Source organism: Stigmatopora argus, chromosome 6 (genome assembly GCF_051989625.1).
Source record: "Stigmatopora argus isolate UIUO_Sarg chromosome 6, RoL_Sarg_1.0, whole genome shotgun sequence".
NCBI classification, from domain to species: Eukaryota; Metazoa; Chordata; class Actinopteri; order Syngnathiformes; family Syngnathidae; genus Stigmatopora; species Stigmatopora argus.
The window spans coordinates 3,025,793-3,044,254 of record NC_135392.1 but is presented as its reverse complement, the minus strand read 5'-3'; the positions used below and the strand labels follow the sequence as shown (position 1 = coordinate 3,044,254).

Sequence of the window (18,462 nt, the reverse complement as noted above, 5' to 3'; positions counted from 1 at the left end):
TTGTCTTAAAGTGAAGTGATAACATCGTTTCAGAGGAAGAGGGAGGTCGACTTTTCTTATCCTTGCACTAAAAGCTAAGATTAGTCAAGGTTATTATTTTCAAAGAATATCTTTCAAGTGCAAAGGCATGTATTTTTTTTCAAACAATAACTAAAGGTTTACTTAGAGCCGGGCGATAAAACACTGACGATCATCATTGCGAAATAATTTGTTAACGATAATATTAAAAACTTTTGATAAAAATTCTATAATTTAAAAATAATCTGCAGGTTTTATTCTTTACTTTTTATAGTGTAAGGAAGTTGTCTTATCTTTATTGCACAACAGAACAACAGAAATACTTTTTAAAATGATATTTTATATTCTCTATTCTTATAAAGTAAGGTAATATAGTTATTTTCATATTTAAATCAGGGGGAAAGTCATTTACAGTAATCCTCGAATATCGCGGCTTCAACTATCGCTGATTTTTTTCAGGGGGAATTTTTTAATTTTATATTTTTTTATTAATTTTTGTTGTAAGTTTATAAAAATGTGAAAATCTACTGTATTTTCACGACTATAAGGCGCACTTAAAAGTCTGAAATTTTCTCCAAAATAGACAGGGCGCCTTATAATCCAGTGTGCTTTATATATGGAAAACAAATTAAAATGTGTCATTCATTGAGGGTGCGCCTTATAATGTGGTGCGCCTTATAGTCGTGAAAATACGGTACATTGAAACTCCAAAGCGGAGGCCACTCCCCTGTCCTCCACTTGGTACTAGAACTCAGCAATGAAGTAAAAAATATATATACATTTTTTTTAATTCATAAAAATGTGAAAACCCACGCTGAAACTCGCAAGCGGAAGCCACTCCCACTTTTTTTAAATAGGGGTGACCCTACTTTGCCTTTTTTCATTTATCGCGGCCATGTCTGGTCTACATTAACCGCGATAATCGAGGGATTACTGTATTTACTTATTCACAGATGTTTGAAATTTGAAACAAAAATAGTTATCGTGATAATTATCGATAGACTGAAAATGTCTATTTATTGTGATAACAGTTTTTATCATATCGCCCAGCTCAAGGTTTACTAAAATAGTCACTTGTTCCTTTTTTCGCATAACCCAGGTGCAATAAAAAAATAAAATAAAACTTTTTTCTATGCTTTCTTTCCAGCTTGAAGCGTCTCTTTCATCCCTCCATAAACCTTACGAGCATTGTTGTTCTTTTCCCATATAAGTACAACGTGCTAAAAGTAGCCTTCTTTTGTGGCCTGACGCAGCATACGTCCTTCTCGGCCACATCAAGCCTGGGCTCTGCTCTTCCCCAGATCTGACATCAAGATGGCGGAAGGAATGCGACGATTGGGAGTAGATGAAATAACGTAATCTCCGGCTAACTGCAGTTTAAATTAAGAACAAAAAGGGCCTTTAGGCGTTCTCACTTTACCAACCCTAATCTAGCCGAGCACGACTTCCTTCAAGTCCTCCTTGGACAACCCGAAACAAACCAGACGAGCCGCCAAAGCATTCCGCGGCGCCCGTGAAGCCTTTTAATTGGACTACGTTTAACACCGTGACGCGGCTCCTTACCTTGGCACGCCTCCCCCGTGGTTTCGTAGCCCGCCAGACACTGGCACTGTCCCACGGGCACCACCCACTCGCCCTCGGCGGTGCAGTAGATGCGAGGGGTGGCCTGACTCACGGCGTTCTCCACGCAAGCGCCCTCCACTTCCCTCCAGGCGTCCGCCACCGTCTCCGGGAAGGACGCCAAGCTCTGCACGGTGGCCGGGCAAGTCTTGTAGTAGACCCTCACCGAGAGGAGTCCCACGCAGGCGCCCATGTCCTGGAAGGCCAGGTAGAAACCCTTCCGGGACAACGGGCCCACCGTCCTGGTCTCCGTGTTGACCAGGAGGGTCTGGTCCCTGGTCACCTCGTCGGGGGCGATGGTGGCTAGCTTGCGAAACTGGCCCTTGCGGAAGTTGGTGCCCACGTCGGCGTCCGTCTCGTAGATGAAGAAGTTGAAGGTTTCCTTGCAGGACACGGAGGAACCGCCAAAGCTGTTGCAGTCCCGCACGATGAAACGCAGTTCCACGGACACCCGGGTGGTGCCCGGGCGCCGTTGGATGAACGTGGTGCGTAACCAGTTGTCCTGTTCGTTCGACTCGATGTTGCAAACGCTGTACGTGTAGAAGAGCGAGCTGTTCACCACCGTCTGGACGATCTCCCACTGGAAGACAACAACCAAAAAGGTAAGCTTACTTCCTTTGCTTGGGTGTGACTGACACAAAATGGCTGCCCCCAATAAGGGGTGTCATGTTTTGTTTTGTTTTAAATATTATAGATGCGACCTGAGGTCAATGACCTGAGGTGTATAATGCTTTTTTGCCACCAACCCTTCCAGTTCATGCAGATTAGATATCTTCTACTGAAATACTCGTTTAAAATAGGATTTCACTCTGGTATACTTGCTTTTTTTACTTTCACTTTTGTACTTCTTGGACTAGCATAGCTCAGACTGTTAGCCTAAGTGAATTAGTTATAGTTAGATGGTGGCTAGCTTGCGAAACTGCTTGCGACATTAAAATGTCATTCCAATGTGACAGCAGATTTGTCACGTCACGTACCATATTTTCTCGCATATTAGCCGCCTCCGCGTATAAGCCCCACCCTTAAAATTGCCTTAAAATCATTGAATTTTACAATTTCTCTCGTATAAGCCGCCCCCTTATTCACAATTTTCACCTCCATATTCATGGGAGTAGAAATTTGTTACTTTGAAGGGAAAATCTTAAGAAAAATCATCGCACATGGTATTTCTTAGATACTGTATAAATCGATTGCTGGATTACACATTCCGAAAGGGTGTGGCCTGCACGTAGACAAATTCAAAAAGGAAGTCAAGTGAGCAGTACAACCAGGAAGCGTGTCCGTAACGGTCTGGTTTTTCATCCCTAGGTAAGATGGTGGCGCCCTCAGCGAGCAATGGCAGGCACAAGTAAGTGAGTTTTTTCACGTTTTATGCAAGATAGTTTTTTTAAATTAAATTTCATTCATAGACGTAAAATGATTTATTTTCCCGGGCCACACAAAATGATGCGGCGGGCCAGATTTGGCCCCCGGGCCGCCACTTTGACACGTTTGATAGACAATTTTTTGTGTACAGTTGCATCCTGGCCCCAATTTTTGTGTTGTTCCTTTTGAATACATTTTTGGCGAATGCTTGCCTTTTATAATCACAGAAAACCAAAGTATTTCAACCAGGATTAAGTAAAAAAATATGTTTTTTTTTTTTACTTACCCACACTAAAGAGGGGGACCCATGTTATCTCGCATAATGACAAGCAAATAAAAGAAAAGTAGTAAGCTGGAGCTTCTTTTCCACAAGTTAACATTATTGGCGTGGACATGTGTCGACGTGTGTGGTTTTCCAGTAACACACAAGTGGCCTTGTGTGTGTGTGTGTTTCTGTGACGCACACACACAAATCCAACAAATACTACCGTGGAACACCAACTAACATTCTCAGCCGTTAATTGCGCTTTATAGTCACCGCTGCATTGCAATTAAGGACTTTTAACAGACGGGAAAGCAGTGATGAGTCGTGAGATTGGAAGTCTTTTTCAGAACTCGCATGGGCCTCATGGGGTGTCACTATACATTTTATGGGAAATTAAATAAGGGGCAATTAAAGATGACATGGAAAAAGATGCCTTTAATTATCGCTACTACTACAGGGGGTCCTTCATTAATGACAATCCTGACAACAGTAATTAAACATAGAGCCCAATCATGCCAAATATATTTTTAGTGCGAACAATGTGTTTCAAAATGGTTGCAAAATGCTTTTCTTTAGGGCTGTCTTTAGTTGATATCATAGGTGTCAACCTCGGTCAATTGGTTCCCTTATTAAGTGATAAAAAAACATACAAATGCAACACGGCACATATTTACTCACATAGGGCGCACTTAAAAGTCTAAAATGTTCTACAAAGTGGACGGACGGCTCAATCAGTATGCACTAAATTCAAGATTCTGTAAATGTCGCTGTATGATGCTGACAACTAGACTGTCTCAGTACATTGCTTGCTGACGAGCTATATTTATATAGTGAAAAGGCATACTGGTAGCATGACAACATTAGCAGTCAAGGATGACGTTTTTGTCTGCTAGCAGTGACCGAAACGATCCAGATTAGAGCCCAAATGGGTAAAACCAGATCGGTTTTGCAAAAAACGGACTTAAAAAAACCCGTACAAAAGTTTTTATATGGCGTACACAATTTGAAATGATCAAAAACATATAAGTTGACAGGTATATGATGTGGAGGCCATAGAAGTAAATATGAAGAGTCTGGGAAAAACTAATGGGTATTTACTCCAAATCATCACTCAAAGTTATTACAGAACATTTTAAAAGCAATTATGGTTAATCAGAGGTACTTTAAAACATGTCAGATGTGGTTACAATTACAGGCCAAAATGATGGTCCTCTAAAGAACAAAATAGATGCATTTAAACAGCACACCTTTTTATATCCACTGCTCTGTTGACTTCATAACATTATTACTGTATTATGCTCAAAGTACAGTGAGATAAAAGCGACCCTCGCGGCATGCCAGGGAATTCCGTGACCAAAAAATACGTGTTCTGATCTTTACGGACTTGCTATACTACATCTTGACTCATGTCCGAGGTCTTTTTATAGACTGAAAACCACTCGACTATAGATAGTGCATTGCTTCCGGCCTCAGTATATGTACAATGACACCAGGCTGCTATATATCAAGTCTTAAAGTGACACTTTATCAAAATGGAGTGGTTTCCCCGGGGGAAAAAAATCAAATACCTTTATTCCAGAATAGGACATGTGGAACAAAGTCCGAAAAAAATTCAAATACCTTTAATCCAGAATAGGACATGTGGAACAGTCAGAAAAAAAATCAAATACCTTTAATCCAGAATCGGACATGTGGAACAAAGTACGGAAAAAAATCAAATACCTTTAATCCAGAATCGGACATGTGGAACAAAGTCAAAAAAATAAATAAATACCTTTAATCCAGAATTGGACATGTGGAACAAAGTGCGGAAGAAAAAAAATCAAATACATTTAATCCAGAATTGGACATGTGGAACAAAGTGCGGAAAAAAAATCAAATACCTTTTATCCAGAATCGGACCTGTGGAACAAAGTCCAATTTGGAACAAATATCTTCCAATGCGAGTGCAGCATCAATGCATAGACATAACTAATGCTTCATAAATCTCATTATATTTGTATAATAACAATAACAAGCTTTAAATCCAATGTGTTCTTGGCACTTTTGTACGTTTCCAAACTTTTGATGATCGTTTTTGCGTTTTATGAAGGCAGGGCACCCAAAAAAAAGGTCAATTACGCAGCCAGACTTATCCGAGAAGCGTTTCTAAACATCATTAGACTTGAAATACATCAGAGAGAAAGTCTTTGACCCCCGAGGTCTTGAAAATGCTGGCGGGTGTATAAATACTCACCCCGTTCTCATATGGCAGCGTCAGCCAGCCCAGTTCTCCTCCCGAAGACCTCATGTCTAGCAATACTTCTGTAGACAGGCGGGAAAATAGGAGTTATAAACAGCTATTAATCCATTCGGGACATACATAGTCTCCAAGAGCAACATTAAAAATACTGCTGCGGCGTACCAACTAGCATTTGTGGCATTGAAATTAAAGAGTTTTAAGAGACGGAAGCAGTGACGACTCGTGGGATTAAGAGTCACGTCTCCAACAGTCTCGAGTTGGGAGAGAGCATCGCTGTATGAATAAATAAGGTTAAATTGAAGATGATATTTAAGAGGGGAAATGTTATGATTACTATGTTTTTAATCAGGTATTGACATTCTGAGTTTGGGAGAAGGCGATAACTTTATAGTGTTTCAATTCAATTTTACCAATGATTGTGCAATAATTGTTTCCCATTTTCACAGTTGCGTGCAATGATAGCAAATTAGTTTATGGTTACAACTAAAAAAAAGTTTTCTATGCAAAATATAGTCGTTTTTATCCAAACAAACGAGATGTGAAAGCCTTTTATGGTGATATTTTAGCTCTGATCTAAAAAATAAATGACTTTTTCCTTTGTTAAAAATAGAAATACACACAGTACTGATTTATCCAAAAGAATATATTTATTTATTTATTATAAGACAATCTCATTATAGAAGGTTAGAAACTCAACTCCCATTTAAAAAAAGCATAATATAACTACTCTTTTTTTAATGGAACACAAACTAGTACACTAGACTCCAAAGGCAAAAAAAACTGAACTGTCACTATTTGCTCAGATTGTTAAATCTGGAACTATAAAAGCTCGCGTGCGTGTTTTTTTTATTTTATTGTTTTATTAGTGTAACACAATAAAAGTCAGGCGTTCAAGGAGCCATCAGGCTTTATGGTGCGTTCAGGGGCCACATGCCAGCCCCATTGACAGTCTAATCAAGCATGTCGGTGTGATTCCACACGTCATTAAGCGTGAAGAAACATCTCGAATTGTGTCTGAGAACCCCGAGAAAATAATAATAGAACAAGCGTGCGGGCTGGAAGTGAAACCACAAGTAGTCCTCGGTACGGGACATCCAGCGGACATGCCGAGGCATCGTTCACAGGTGCTCCCACGCCCCGAGGCCCGCTGACGCAATTCAACAACTATTTCAATGTAAAACGTTTAAGTTTTGCTTCTACTTTAGTCTTCTTAGTAGTTGTTTCACTTTACACGGAATTTAAAAAAAATAATTAAATAAATACAATTAAGCAGGAAAATGGTAAAAATACAAATATAGGAATTATCAATTAATAAAATAGGAACAAATGTTACACCGGACGTTGACACTCGAAATTCCGAGCTTTTCACGCTGAAAGGCGAACTTTTTTTTTCTTTTTTAAATAGTTAATTTTGAAAATCACTCACGTTGTTTGGACTGGAGGCTGGCAAATACGGCATTGGCGAGGAGAAGGAGGAAAAAGTTGAGGCGACGGAGGTCCATTTTTGATCGAAATATGAAGTATCCTCGCCTCTGTCGCGCTCGTGCCTCAAACGAGGCTGACCGGATAACTGAGTGAGGGAGCACGAGCCAGCGAACTAAGGCAGCCCATCGACAACAGGTGGCGTCACGTGACGTCACTTGCCCCGCCCACTCCATCCAGAGGAATGCGGAAGTGGCCCAATTTGGCCGCTAGGGGCGGGACTACACCTGACTCCAACCACTTCCAATTGACCTAGTCCTCTTGGCCTAGATATTATTTTAACAATTAGAATATATAATAATAATAATAAATAATAATTATTATTATAATAATATCCAACTTTAAATGTCTCAGGGACTTTTTTTCATAAAAATGAAATAAAATTACAGTATGTGATTAGAGTTGTCACTTTAGGGGGAATGTTAAGTGAATGTTTTCAATATCAAAAAAATATTTTTATGATAATTATTTATATATTATTGATCATTAACATTAATAATAATATATTATATTATCATTATTATTATCATTAATAATAATATAATATATAATATATTATATTATTATTAATGATAATGATCAATAATATATAAATAATAAAACAAAAACAAAACAATGACTATTAAATGACAATGACTATAACATCATTTTTATGATTATTATTTATATATTATTGTATTATTTATATATTATTGATCATTATCATTAATAATAATATAATATATTATTATTATAGTTTTCAGTTTTAGGATCAAATTAAAATGAAGAGTATAGCTGTATATTAAATTTCCTGATTTCCCCCCTTTTAAATCAATAATTGTCGTTTTTTAATCCATTTTTTCTGTGTTTTTATCTCAAAAATCATTTTGTAAAATCTAAAAATATATTTTAAAAAAGCTAAAATAAACATTGTTTTAGATCTATAAAAAACTGAATATTCAGGGATTTTAATCCAGTTCTTTTAATCCATTTATTTAAAAAAATCTAAATATTATATCTAAAATGTTCAAGCCCACGTGAAATCAAGTTGACGTTAAAGTGGCCCGCGAACCAACCCGAGTCTGACACCCTTGGTTTAGAGGAACTTGAATAAAAATCTAATTTTATTAAAAAAAAATAAAAAATATGAACACCAGCCCATTGAAATTTACAATGACCTTTGGGGTCCTTAACATGGTTCCGTGATAGGAAAAATGTGCTCCACTCTCGTGCTAATAGTCCTGTTGAAAATCAATACAGTGGATTGTTTCCCCACCCTACCCATCGATAAAAACCAGTGCTCCCACTCCACACCGATTTTCAACCACACACCAAATGCGCATGGCCTACTTCTAATTAACACTTAAAACTCTCTGTATGTTATGCAAATTCCCCGCTGTAACACTTAAAACTCTCTGTATGTTATGCAAATTCCCCGCTGTAAAACATCACTCCACTCTCTAAATCTTAACTAAATGCTGCAAGAGGACAACAAATGTCTACAATTAACGAGTCGATCAATGACAAAGTGTTTCAAACGACGTCCTATCCTGGGTGGCCTATTTTTTTCTTTTAATTATTTTCAATGAAATCCCGATGTTCTCCTCGGATGAACTCGCTCGTAATGTTCCATTAAGTACACGTCATTAACGCCCTTCAAATGTATCTTCGCTTTGGTGGACCGCGTTCAAATCCGGACAACTCTTTTTTTGAGCAAATAATTGCCCCCCCCCTCGTCTTACGGGGGTGGGGGGGGGACTTATCTTTCCCACGACTGGCAAAGGAGGGGTCAAGTAGGGGGTGGTGGCCCCGGTATGAATATATGACTACTAATGAGATGTTTTTCATAAAAGAGCCGTCCACCCGCTCGGGTATGAATATGTGTTGCCTAGCAACGTGGATGGGAGGAATTTTAGGAGTCAAGAACCCCTCTTCTGTGAAGCGCTGTGCACTTGGAAACAAGAGCCCCCCCTTTTCCACATGGTCTTCCTGACAAAGGCCTTGTACAGCCGGACCCCCGGACCCCCCGAAAAAGCCACACGGTGGACGTGATGGCGTGCACATCAATCGTAAAAGTAGCACGAGTGAAAGATGTTGTTGGGGAGGAAATACAGGAAGGAGTTAAGTGATGAATTGTGTCGTCTTGACCTTTGGAAGGAGGATGGTTTGGATGGGCTATGAGTGTAAATTGTTGTTTAGGGGAATAAGAGTGTGGAAGGAGGTTTTGGTGTTTAGGGGAGTTTGGTTTGGGGTTGCGTGACTGGTGGGGGAGTGATGGGGGGGGGGGGGGGGGTGTCACGCATCTGTTGGGTTGAGCTGTTTGGGGATGGGATGGAGAGGTTTTGGAGAGAAGGGAGGTAGGGTGTGTTTTGGCTAATAATGTTGGGAGTTGATTTGAATGAATTTGATTGGATTGGAAAGAAATTGAATTGAATTGAAATGATTAGAATGGAATTGAATTGAAATGAATGGAATTGGATTGAATTGAATTGAAATGAATGGAAATGAATGGAATTGGATTGAATAGAATTGAATTGAATGGCATTGAAATAATAATAATAATAATCGGACATAGGCCCTGTCGTCATCAATGGAATTGAATGGAATTGAATGGAATTGAATGGAATTGGATTGAATTGAGTTGAATTGAATTGAGTTGAATTGAATTGAGTTGAATTGAATTGAACTGATTGAATTGAATTGAATTCTTGAAATGTCATTATTGAAATAAAATGACATTTTAAAGCTTTCACCACGTAGTGCACAAATAACAACAACAACAAAATTTAACACAATAATCTTAGAATCTTACACCATGTGAGAATTTTAAATATGTATTTACTTGAAAGAATTATAATAAATTTTAGGAAAAAAGTGATACTAGCATTTTTTTAAAGTCATATATATTCATAATAAAAAATCTCAATTCAAAATTAAAGTTCCAATATTACAGCTTGTTGTTGCCTGGGAAAGCCTCCAGGACCACGTGACCTTCATAAGTATAGAATTAATGTATATAGGTACTTTATTTTTTTCAAAATTTAACACAATTTTTTGTACCTTCAACATAGAAACTTATATTTCCCAATAGAAAAATGTTTCTATTTCTAAAGTGCATTTAAAAAACTTTTTTGACAAAAGATAAAAACATATTAGATAATGACACTGTTTTGAGATACAAATGTTTTTAGTCCAAACATTTACATATCAATACATAGACAATGCATAAGAATCCCTCAAACCTATGCTTTAAAAAAATAATAATAATAATAATAATCACCATCCATCAAAGCCTGCTACAAAAATATAAAAAAATAACCCAAAACTATCTTAAATAATATTTCAACCCTTTCTTATGTACTCCCACTTGTTACACGAAGCCCCCCTTTGCAAAAAAACCCCAAAGAAGAAGAATCCCCACCCGAACAGATCCCAAACATTCAACCCCTTTGTTTTCCACCTCTTCCGACCACTCATCTGGAGCACCCGCATATCCCGCTTTCTCTCCTCCCTCCCTCGTCGAGATTTTCCGTACGTGAGGTGTTACCTCAGAGCGTGTTAACGTGAATCGGGCCCACCCCGAGAAGCGCTTTCAATTGTCCCCCTCGGGTCACCGGTGCCAAAGGTTAACACCCCCTCTAACGCGCAAGTATGCAAACGCTTGGCACACAATGGCGGCTTCTTTTGATTGGGCTGACAGAGCATGAGGCCTCCAAACACTCCACACACACCCACACACATTTCCCACCCTAACCAGTCCTCATCACGAGTTTCTGAGGAGTGATGACAGCACAAAAAGTACTCCTCAGCAGGGGGGGGGTGGTCTTAGGGGGTCTGGTTCTGTGTTTTGTGGGTCAGCGAGCAGCGGCTCAAGCGGCAACGTCACGTTATTCGCCGCCCCTCACGCCTTCTCGTGGTATCGGCAAACACGGAGGTGCGCCTCCATTCAAATCGACGGGGGGGCTTCAGTGGGCTCTTAACACGAAATCCATTCTCGCATTAATCCCCCCCCCCCCGCCTTCTTACAAAAAAGCCCCTCTTGTTAAGACTGATGGCTTCACGCCTTTGTTCATGCATTTTAAAGTTTTTTTGTTGTTTCTCTTAGCACATACTTGTCTGTGCTCGGAATGCACACGCTAGACCACAGGTGTCAAAGTGGCGGCCCGCGGGCCAAATCTGGCCCGGCGCATCATTTTGTGGGGCCCGGGAAAGTAAATCATGAGTGCCGACTTTCTGTTTTAGGATCAAATTAAAATGAAGAGTATAGATGTATATTAAATTTCCTGATTTTCCTCCTTTTAAATCAATAATTGTAATTTTTTAATCCATTTTTTTTCTGTGTTTTTAGTTCAAAAATCATTTTGTAAAATCTAAAATTAAATTAAAAAAAGCTAAAATAAACATTGTTTTAGATCAATAAAAAACTGAATATTCGGGGCTTTCAATCCAGTTCTTTTAATCCATTTATTAAAAAAAAAAATCTAAATATTATATCTAAAATGGTCCGGCCCACATGAAACCGAGTTGACGTTAATGCGGCCCGCGAACCAACCCGAGTCTGACACCCTTGCGCTAGACGAACTGTGAAAAAAAAATGGGGAAAATTGGTTAAATTAAATAAAAATGAAATTAATATGGGCGGTTGTTGTCAAAAAAATTGTAGCGTTAAATTTTTTTCTGCACAATTAACACCTTCCAATCAAAAATGAAATGACTACACTTTAACTGTTACAGTTTTGGTGGCAAAGTAATGCAATATTGTAATATTTCAGTGCCATATTTACTTGCATATAAGCCGCAGCCTTAAACTTGTTGAATTTTACAAAACAAATACCGTATTTTCTCGCATATAAGCCGCAGCCTTAAAATTATAGAATTTTACAAAACAAATACCGTATTTTCTCGCATATTAGCCTCTTCCGCGTATAAACCGTACCCTTAAAATGGCCTTAAAATCGTTGAATTTTACAATTTCTCTCGTATAAGCCGCCCCCTGATTCACAATTTTCACCTCCATATTCATGCTTTTAATAGGGAGCACAAATGTGTTACTTTGAAGGGAAAATCTTAAGAAAAATCATCATACGTGGTATTTTATGAGATACTGTATGAATCAAAAGAACATTATGAGGGTCCATATCATAAGGGAGTTAATAATTCATCCAGTAATGGTTGTTTTCTTACTGCAAAACAGAAAATAACCAACAAATGGTAAATGTTACTTTGAAAGAGAATACCAAGTCTTGTGCGCATATAAGCCGTAGCCTTGAGTCAGTCATCATTTTTCTTTTGCTTATATGCAAGAAAATACAATAGTTTAGAGGCATGAGGTGTTAGCACATCCGGCTCACAGTTCTGAGATCAAGGATTCAATCCTCCGTGGGTTTCCGCCGGATACTCCGACTTCCTCCCACATTCCCAAAGCGTGCATGTTAGGCTGGTTGAACACTGTAAATTGCCGAACCCAAGGTATGAGAGTGGGTGCAATGGTTTTTTGTCCTATTATGCACTGGAATTGGCTGGCCACCAATTCAGGGATGACTCTGCCTATTGCCCATTGTTAGCTGGGGATAGGCTCTAGCACTCCTTGCTACTCTTGTGAGGATCAGCAGAATGGAAAATAGTACAATGGATATATACATCTCATTTTCTGAACTGCTTTATCCTCATTAAGGTCGCGGGGGGTGCTGGAGCCTATCCCAGCTGACTCTGGACAATCATACACACTTGCACCCATACCTAGGGGCAATTTAGAGTGTCCAATCAGCCTACCATGCATGTTTTTGGAATGTGGGAGGAAACCAGAGTACCCAGAAGAAACCCACGCAGGCCCGGGGAAAACATGCAAACTCCACACAGGTGGACGTTACCTGGATTTGAACCCAGGACCCCAGAGCTGTGAGGCCGATGCACTAACCACTCGACCCACCGGGCTGCCCGGATATATTACATATATACATATATGTAATATGTGTTATTATATTTTATATAATATGTTATCCAATCCAATATATTACATATTACACCTGTCTTGTGGTTTTATTTGGTTTTAAAAGTTCTGCTGCCCTTTCACCTTTAACTTGTACATTTTTTTAACAATAATGTTCCTTAAAAAAGTCAAAAAAAGTTACTCGTAGTATAATTTGTAATAAAATGATTTACTTTCTTATAGGAGTTATAAAAGTCATATAAAGCTTCACAATTTTTGACAGTATTAGGTCATTATATTGCTCAAAACTGGTAAAATGTAAACTCCACACTTTTAATGTGGCAGTCGAGCGTGCTGACGACTGAGCTAATAGCCTTTTAGCACCTTCCTTAAGTTTTCTCGAAATTTTAGATTTTTTTTTTAATCTTCTGTCTGTTTATCAGAAACCAAAAACTTAAATTTGTTAAAGAAACAATAGAAAAATGGAGAACAGGCTAAATAAGCATCTGTTATACGTTTTTTTAGGTTACTACAGACTAAAAACAACATAACCAGCTATCGATGGTCACAAAAAACAACATATATAAGTCTCTATTGAGTATTAGTCGCAAGCCCAGAAAACTAGTACAACAAAATTAATTTATAGTCTGGAAAATCCGTGCATTCATAGTTTTTCTGCCAACCACAACTGTTTTTTTACTGGATTTTTTTTAAACCACCTTCAACAATTTTCTCTCCAGTTCTAGTCCTCATTAGACTCCCAGGTAAGCTGGAAATTAACCCAGTTGCCTTTTGAAGAGTGAAATCTGGTCCACAATGTCCGGTTGCCAGCACGATAAATAACGGATGAATGGATCGAGAGTTTACTTCCTTTGTCCGCCTTTCGAAACCAACGTCACGGCCTCGAATCCAACGCATGCAAGCACTGGCACGGTCTCCCAACAAGTCGCAGGTGGTTTTCGTAGACTTGGCGTTCTTCGTGGAGCCACCTTTCCCTTCCCCTGACGTTCTGTGTGGTCTCTAGTCCGGAAAACAACGCCCAGCCGCCCCAATGGAATCCGGAGAGCGTGTTGTCCGTATCAAGGCCACTCGTTGTGCATCGTTGCGTGGCGAGACAAAAGCGCCAACGTGTTCTGACAAGTGTCTCTCTTACCAAGACGGGGAAACGTGAGAATGGCATTGCTCATACGGAGCTGGTTTAAGTCTTTTAGTGGTTTCTGACTTTGTCGCTCATCGCGCCTGACCTTGCTTTTATCCGAGAGCAGCTGCGAGGTAATGAGTACTTCAGGTACGCTTTCAAGAACGAAGACAGAAGAAAGACAGGGCCATCTTTCCTTTGTAATCTAAAACCCGCTACGCAATGGATAGCGTACAGCTAACACAAGTAAAAACAACACATCTTTCATGAGCTGAACTTTACGATCTGAGGCTTTTTAGATGGACACAAAAGGGATGAAAGTTTGGGGGTGATACTTTGTTACTCAATCTGTCTAAATCTGTGTCAGGGAGCACTTATCTTTAGCGATTCGTACATGTTAAGGGTCAGGTTTACGTATGGAAGCATAATGCGATATGAAGTACTATTTGGCTTTACGCGTTGGTATATTTTGGACTATGCTTGTTCACTTTTGTGTTTACAAATAAGTGAAAAACAGAAAAAAAAAATTAAACCTGTTTTCTCGCATATTAGCCACATCTGTGTATAAGCCGCACCCTTAAAATTGCCTTAAAATCGTTGAATTTTACAATTTCTCGCGGATAAGCCGCACCCTTAAAATTGCCTTAAAATCGTTGAATTTTACAATTTCTCGCGGATAAGCCGCACCCTTAAAATTGTCTTAAAATCGTTGAATTTTACAATTTCTCGCGTATAAGCCGACCCCTGGTTCACAATTTTTACCTCCATATTAATGTTTTTAATAGGAGTACAAATGTGTTACTTTGAAGGGAAAATCTTAAGAAAAATCATCGAACGTGGTATTTCTGACATACTGTATAAATTGATTTCTGGATTGTACATTCCGATTGGGTGTTGCCTGCAGGTAGACAAAGTAAAAAAGGAAGTCATGTGAGCAGTACAACCAGGAAGTCTGTCTGTAGCAGTCTTGTTTGTCATTCCTAGGTAAGATGGCGGCGCCCTGAGCGAACAATGGCGGGCACAAGTGAGTGAGTTTTTTCACGTTTTATGCAAGCTACGGTTTATTTTTTTCTTGAATTCATTCATAGACGTCAAGATACATTTTGTCAAGCATTGTCTTCGTCTTTGTCACCTTGCAGTTTCGGGCATTTCACGTCTAATTTGTGCGCATATAAGCCGTACCCTCGATTAGGTCATTTTTTAGCGACAAATACAGCATATATGCTAGAAAATACAGTAAACCCATTCATTGCACTACATGCTAATGCAAACAATTCTCGAGATTTAGAGCTAGCTAGCCTTCCCTAGCCACATAGCTAGGCCTCTATATTTTACGCATAAAACCACCCTATAAAAATCAGTTAAATCGAATTAAAATCATCGCAAAAGTCAGGAAAGTGAACCAGTACACCATCAGCCACAGCATTATAGTCTACCGCTCCTTTAACCCAGTTCTACTTGCAAAAGTCCTTACAGGACAAAAACAGTTCTAGTTATTCTTTGGTTGTCCACAAAAAAAGGCTATTCTAGGGTATAGTCTGCCGGGATAGGCTCCAGCACCCCCGACATCATCGAAAACAAAAAAAATGACATTTTATTGTAGACACACCTGTCCAATAAACTAGCAAGGAAAATGGTCGTCACAAAACTTGCAAGTTGAATCACTGAGAAATTGCGGTCTAAACTCCAAATTCACAGAAAAACATAATACGTTCAGATTCCATTCGGAGACCAGAAAAAAAAGGATTAACTTGGCGCCTTTGTTTTGAATTTCAGGGAATCCTTGCCAAAAGAATAGTGTTACATACTACAACAATGCCTGGAATGGTTTGAGTCGTAATCTCCGTTAATTGCGCTGCTTTACGTTCTGTGTTCGTATAAATAACAGCTTGTGTATTCAGACTGCTTCCATGCTGGGTTGCCTATAATCCACCGCGTCTGGCAAGTGGAAATGGGAGGCGGCAAGAGTGGCCCGACCAAGTAAAAGTGAAAAAAGTTCTGTGGTGTGGAGTCGGTCTGGATGGGATGGATGTTGGCTGAGGGGCCTAATAAAGATGACAGCACGCATTCATATGCATTGGCTTGTGTGCTCAGCTTGAGCAAGTCTGCCTCGCGAGCCTTAACAAAGAGGAGGAAGGAAGCCGGGGGGGTGAGTCCAAATGCCTCGGGGGGGTGCGGGGAAAAAAACATACCCGCACACACACACACACACATGCCAACACCCACGCATACCACTGTGTGTCTGTGGGTCTCTTAAGCAAGGACAGCTGGGCCAGTATCGCTTTAGACTTGTTTAAGTGGAGAAATGCTTTGTATGTATTTGTATTCTTTGGATGTATTTGTCTACTCAATTCATTATATGGACCGATTTATCCTTATTAGAGTCGCGGGGGGTGATGGAGCATAGCCCAGCTGACTCCAGGGGTCAGAGGCAGGGGGACGCAATGAAGCGGTTTTGTTAAAAATGTTCCTTTTGAATTTGGAAAGAAAAATATATAGCATTTGTTTTTTTAATCGTTTTTTTTAAATTTCCCTGGGTTTTTCCGGGTACTCTGGTTTCGTCCCACATTCCAAAAACATGCATGGTAGGCTGATTGGACACTCTAAATTGCCCCTAGGTATGGATGTGAGTGTGCATGGTTGTCTGGAGTCAGATGGGATACGCTCCAGCACCCCCCGTGACCCTAATGAGGATAAAGCGGTTCGGAAAATGAGATGAGAGATTTGATTTTTTTTAAATGGTTTATATAGGAGATTTTTTTTTAAATATATATATTTATTTTGAGTACTTTAAAATTCAAGTGTGTTGAGATTTATTTTATACTTTTTTATCAGATTTTTAGGACATTTTTTGAGGGTTTTGGGGACTTTTTGGGGTATTATTTTGTATTATTTTCTATTAAATTTCATTTAGTGGTTTTAGATCTGGTAGTCTTTTTTAAATTCCTGTTATCTGGAAAGTTTTGGGTGGAAAGTGCTTGATTATTTTTAATTGATCTACTTTCCCAAGACACATTTTTTAATTACTGTAAATTTGGGGCACAATTTTTTTAAATCAGGGTAGATATTTTTAAAATGATTTCAAGTACGCCCAATTAAAATGCTTAAATTCCATACAATTATTATTAGAGAACCTGTTACAATTTTTTTTCGAAAAATTATTTTATTTTGTACATTTTTTGGTACCTACCAACATCACGCACACACACACCAACCAATCAAATACTTGCCCTCCAGATTGTAGTAACAACAGCTGGGCTAAAAACACTTGCGATGGGTTTATGCTTGCTTTAACAGCCTATTGCTACAAACATACACACACACACACCCACACACACCAACACACAGGATGCACAATCCTGTTTATTGTTTACCTTTCACAATGGTCAACCAACCTGGGAGGGCTATTCCATTGCATTACAGCTGTTTGTCCAATCGTGTGCAGACACTTTGCCGTGAAATTTTGGGCTTCAACTACAACAAACATTCCAAATTAAAGTTTGTCAATGGCATCTAGGAGACAAACTTATGTTTGTTTGCCTTTTTTTTGTTTTTGGGGGAGTTTTCGGTACACCCCATGAAAAAGTCCATCCGTCATGCTGGATAAAAACAAGGCTAAAAGTCAAAATGCTAATGTATGTAATGAGATGTAAAGCTTTAAGCCACTTGACGGACAGGGGCTTTGGGATGGAAGCCGACGGGTAAAATGGACGATCCTGCATTGACAACTGGTTCGCAAAGGGAAAGGGAGGACCGGCAGTGTGGTCCATAACAATTGGATCATTATTCGGCCAAAAGGGGACACCTGTTTTGTTTGTGGTGGGCCTTCATTGGAGAGCGCCATGACATCACATAGTTGACTCATACACAGCTTTCTGTTTTCTTTCACTTAGTCATAATGAATCATTTGCATTTTTCATTCCAGATTCATTTTGAATGAAGACATTTCATTTCCCAGTAACCTAAGTCCTAGTCTTAAATTTTAGTCTGTATAGGATTAAAAAATGGTAAATAATTTGAACTCTTGGAAGTAAAAAAACAAACCAATTTAGTACGCCCGTAATTGAGTGTGACCTTTTCGTACCACGTGGCGATTTATTGTCCATTTGTTACGTCGAAATGCCACTTTAAAAGGGGACCTGCCCATCACTCTGTACTTTTTGTTTTGGAAAATACAATTGGTGACATTATTTAAAGAAAAATATTAGTATTTTGTCCATACATTGCAATACAAAGCGCTTAAAATGGTCCAGTCACATACTATACATAAAACAATTATAACATGCTATATTCTTGTAGCTCTTATAGCTTGTTTGTGACAATAATTCTATTGAGGACTGTCTGTTTAAATGTATTTTATTATGTTATTATTAATTTAGAACATTATGCTTATGTAAAAAATGCAAGATGCAGGTTTGTTCTTT

The 18,462-nt window shown here is 39.0% G+C and overlaps 1 protein-coding gene across 6 annotated transcripts in view; it reads right to left on the bottom strand.

The window, feature by feature from the left end:
• Positions 1-18,462, bottom strand: part of epha2a (eph receptor A2 a) — a 44,710-nt gene that overhangs the window by 17,532 nt on the left and 8,716 nt on the right. For 3 of the 6 annotated variants that reach the window (XM_077603174.1, XM_077603175.1, XM_077603176.1), the window contains exons 1-3: positions 6,937-7,242; positions 5,505-5,572; positions 1,582-2,218 (exon numbers count right to left, since the gene is read on the bottom strand). In XM_077603174.1, the coding sequence (XP_077459300.1) occupies positions 1,582-2,218; positions 5,505-5,572; positions 6,937-7,168 (937 nt within the window). In that variant the 5' untranslated portion in view covers positions 7,169-7,242. Of the gene's footprint in view, positions 1-1,581; positions 2,219-5,504; positions 5,573-6,936; positions 7,243-18,462 lie in introns of those variants that run through there. The other 3 variants (XM_077603179.1, XM_077603180.1, XM_077603178.1) reach the window with 2 other exon arrangements.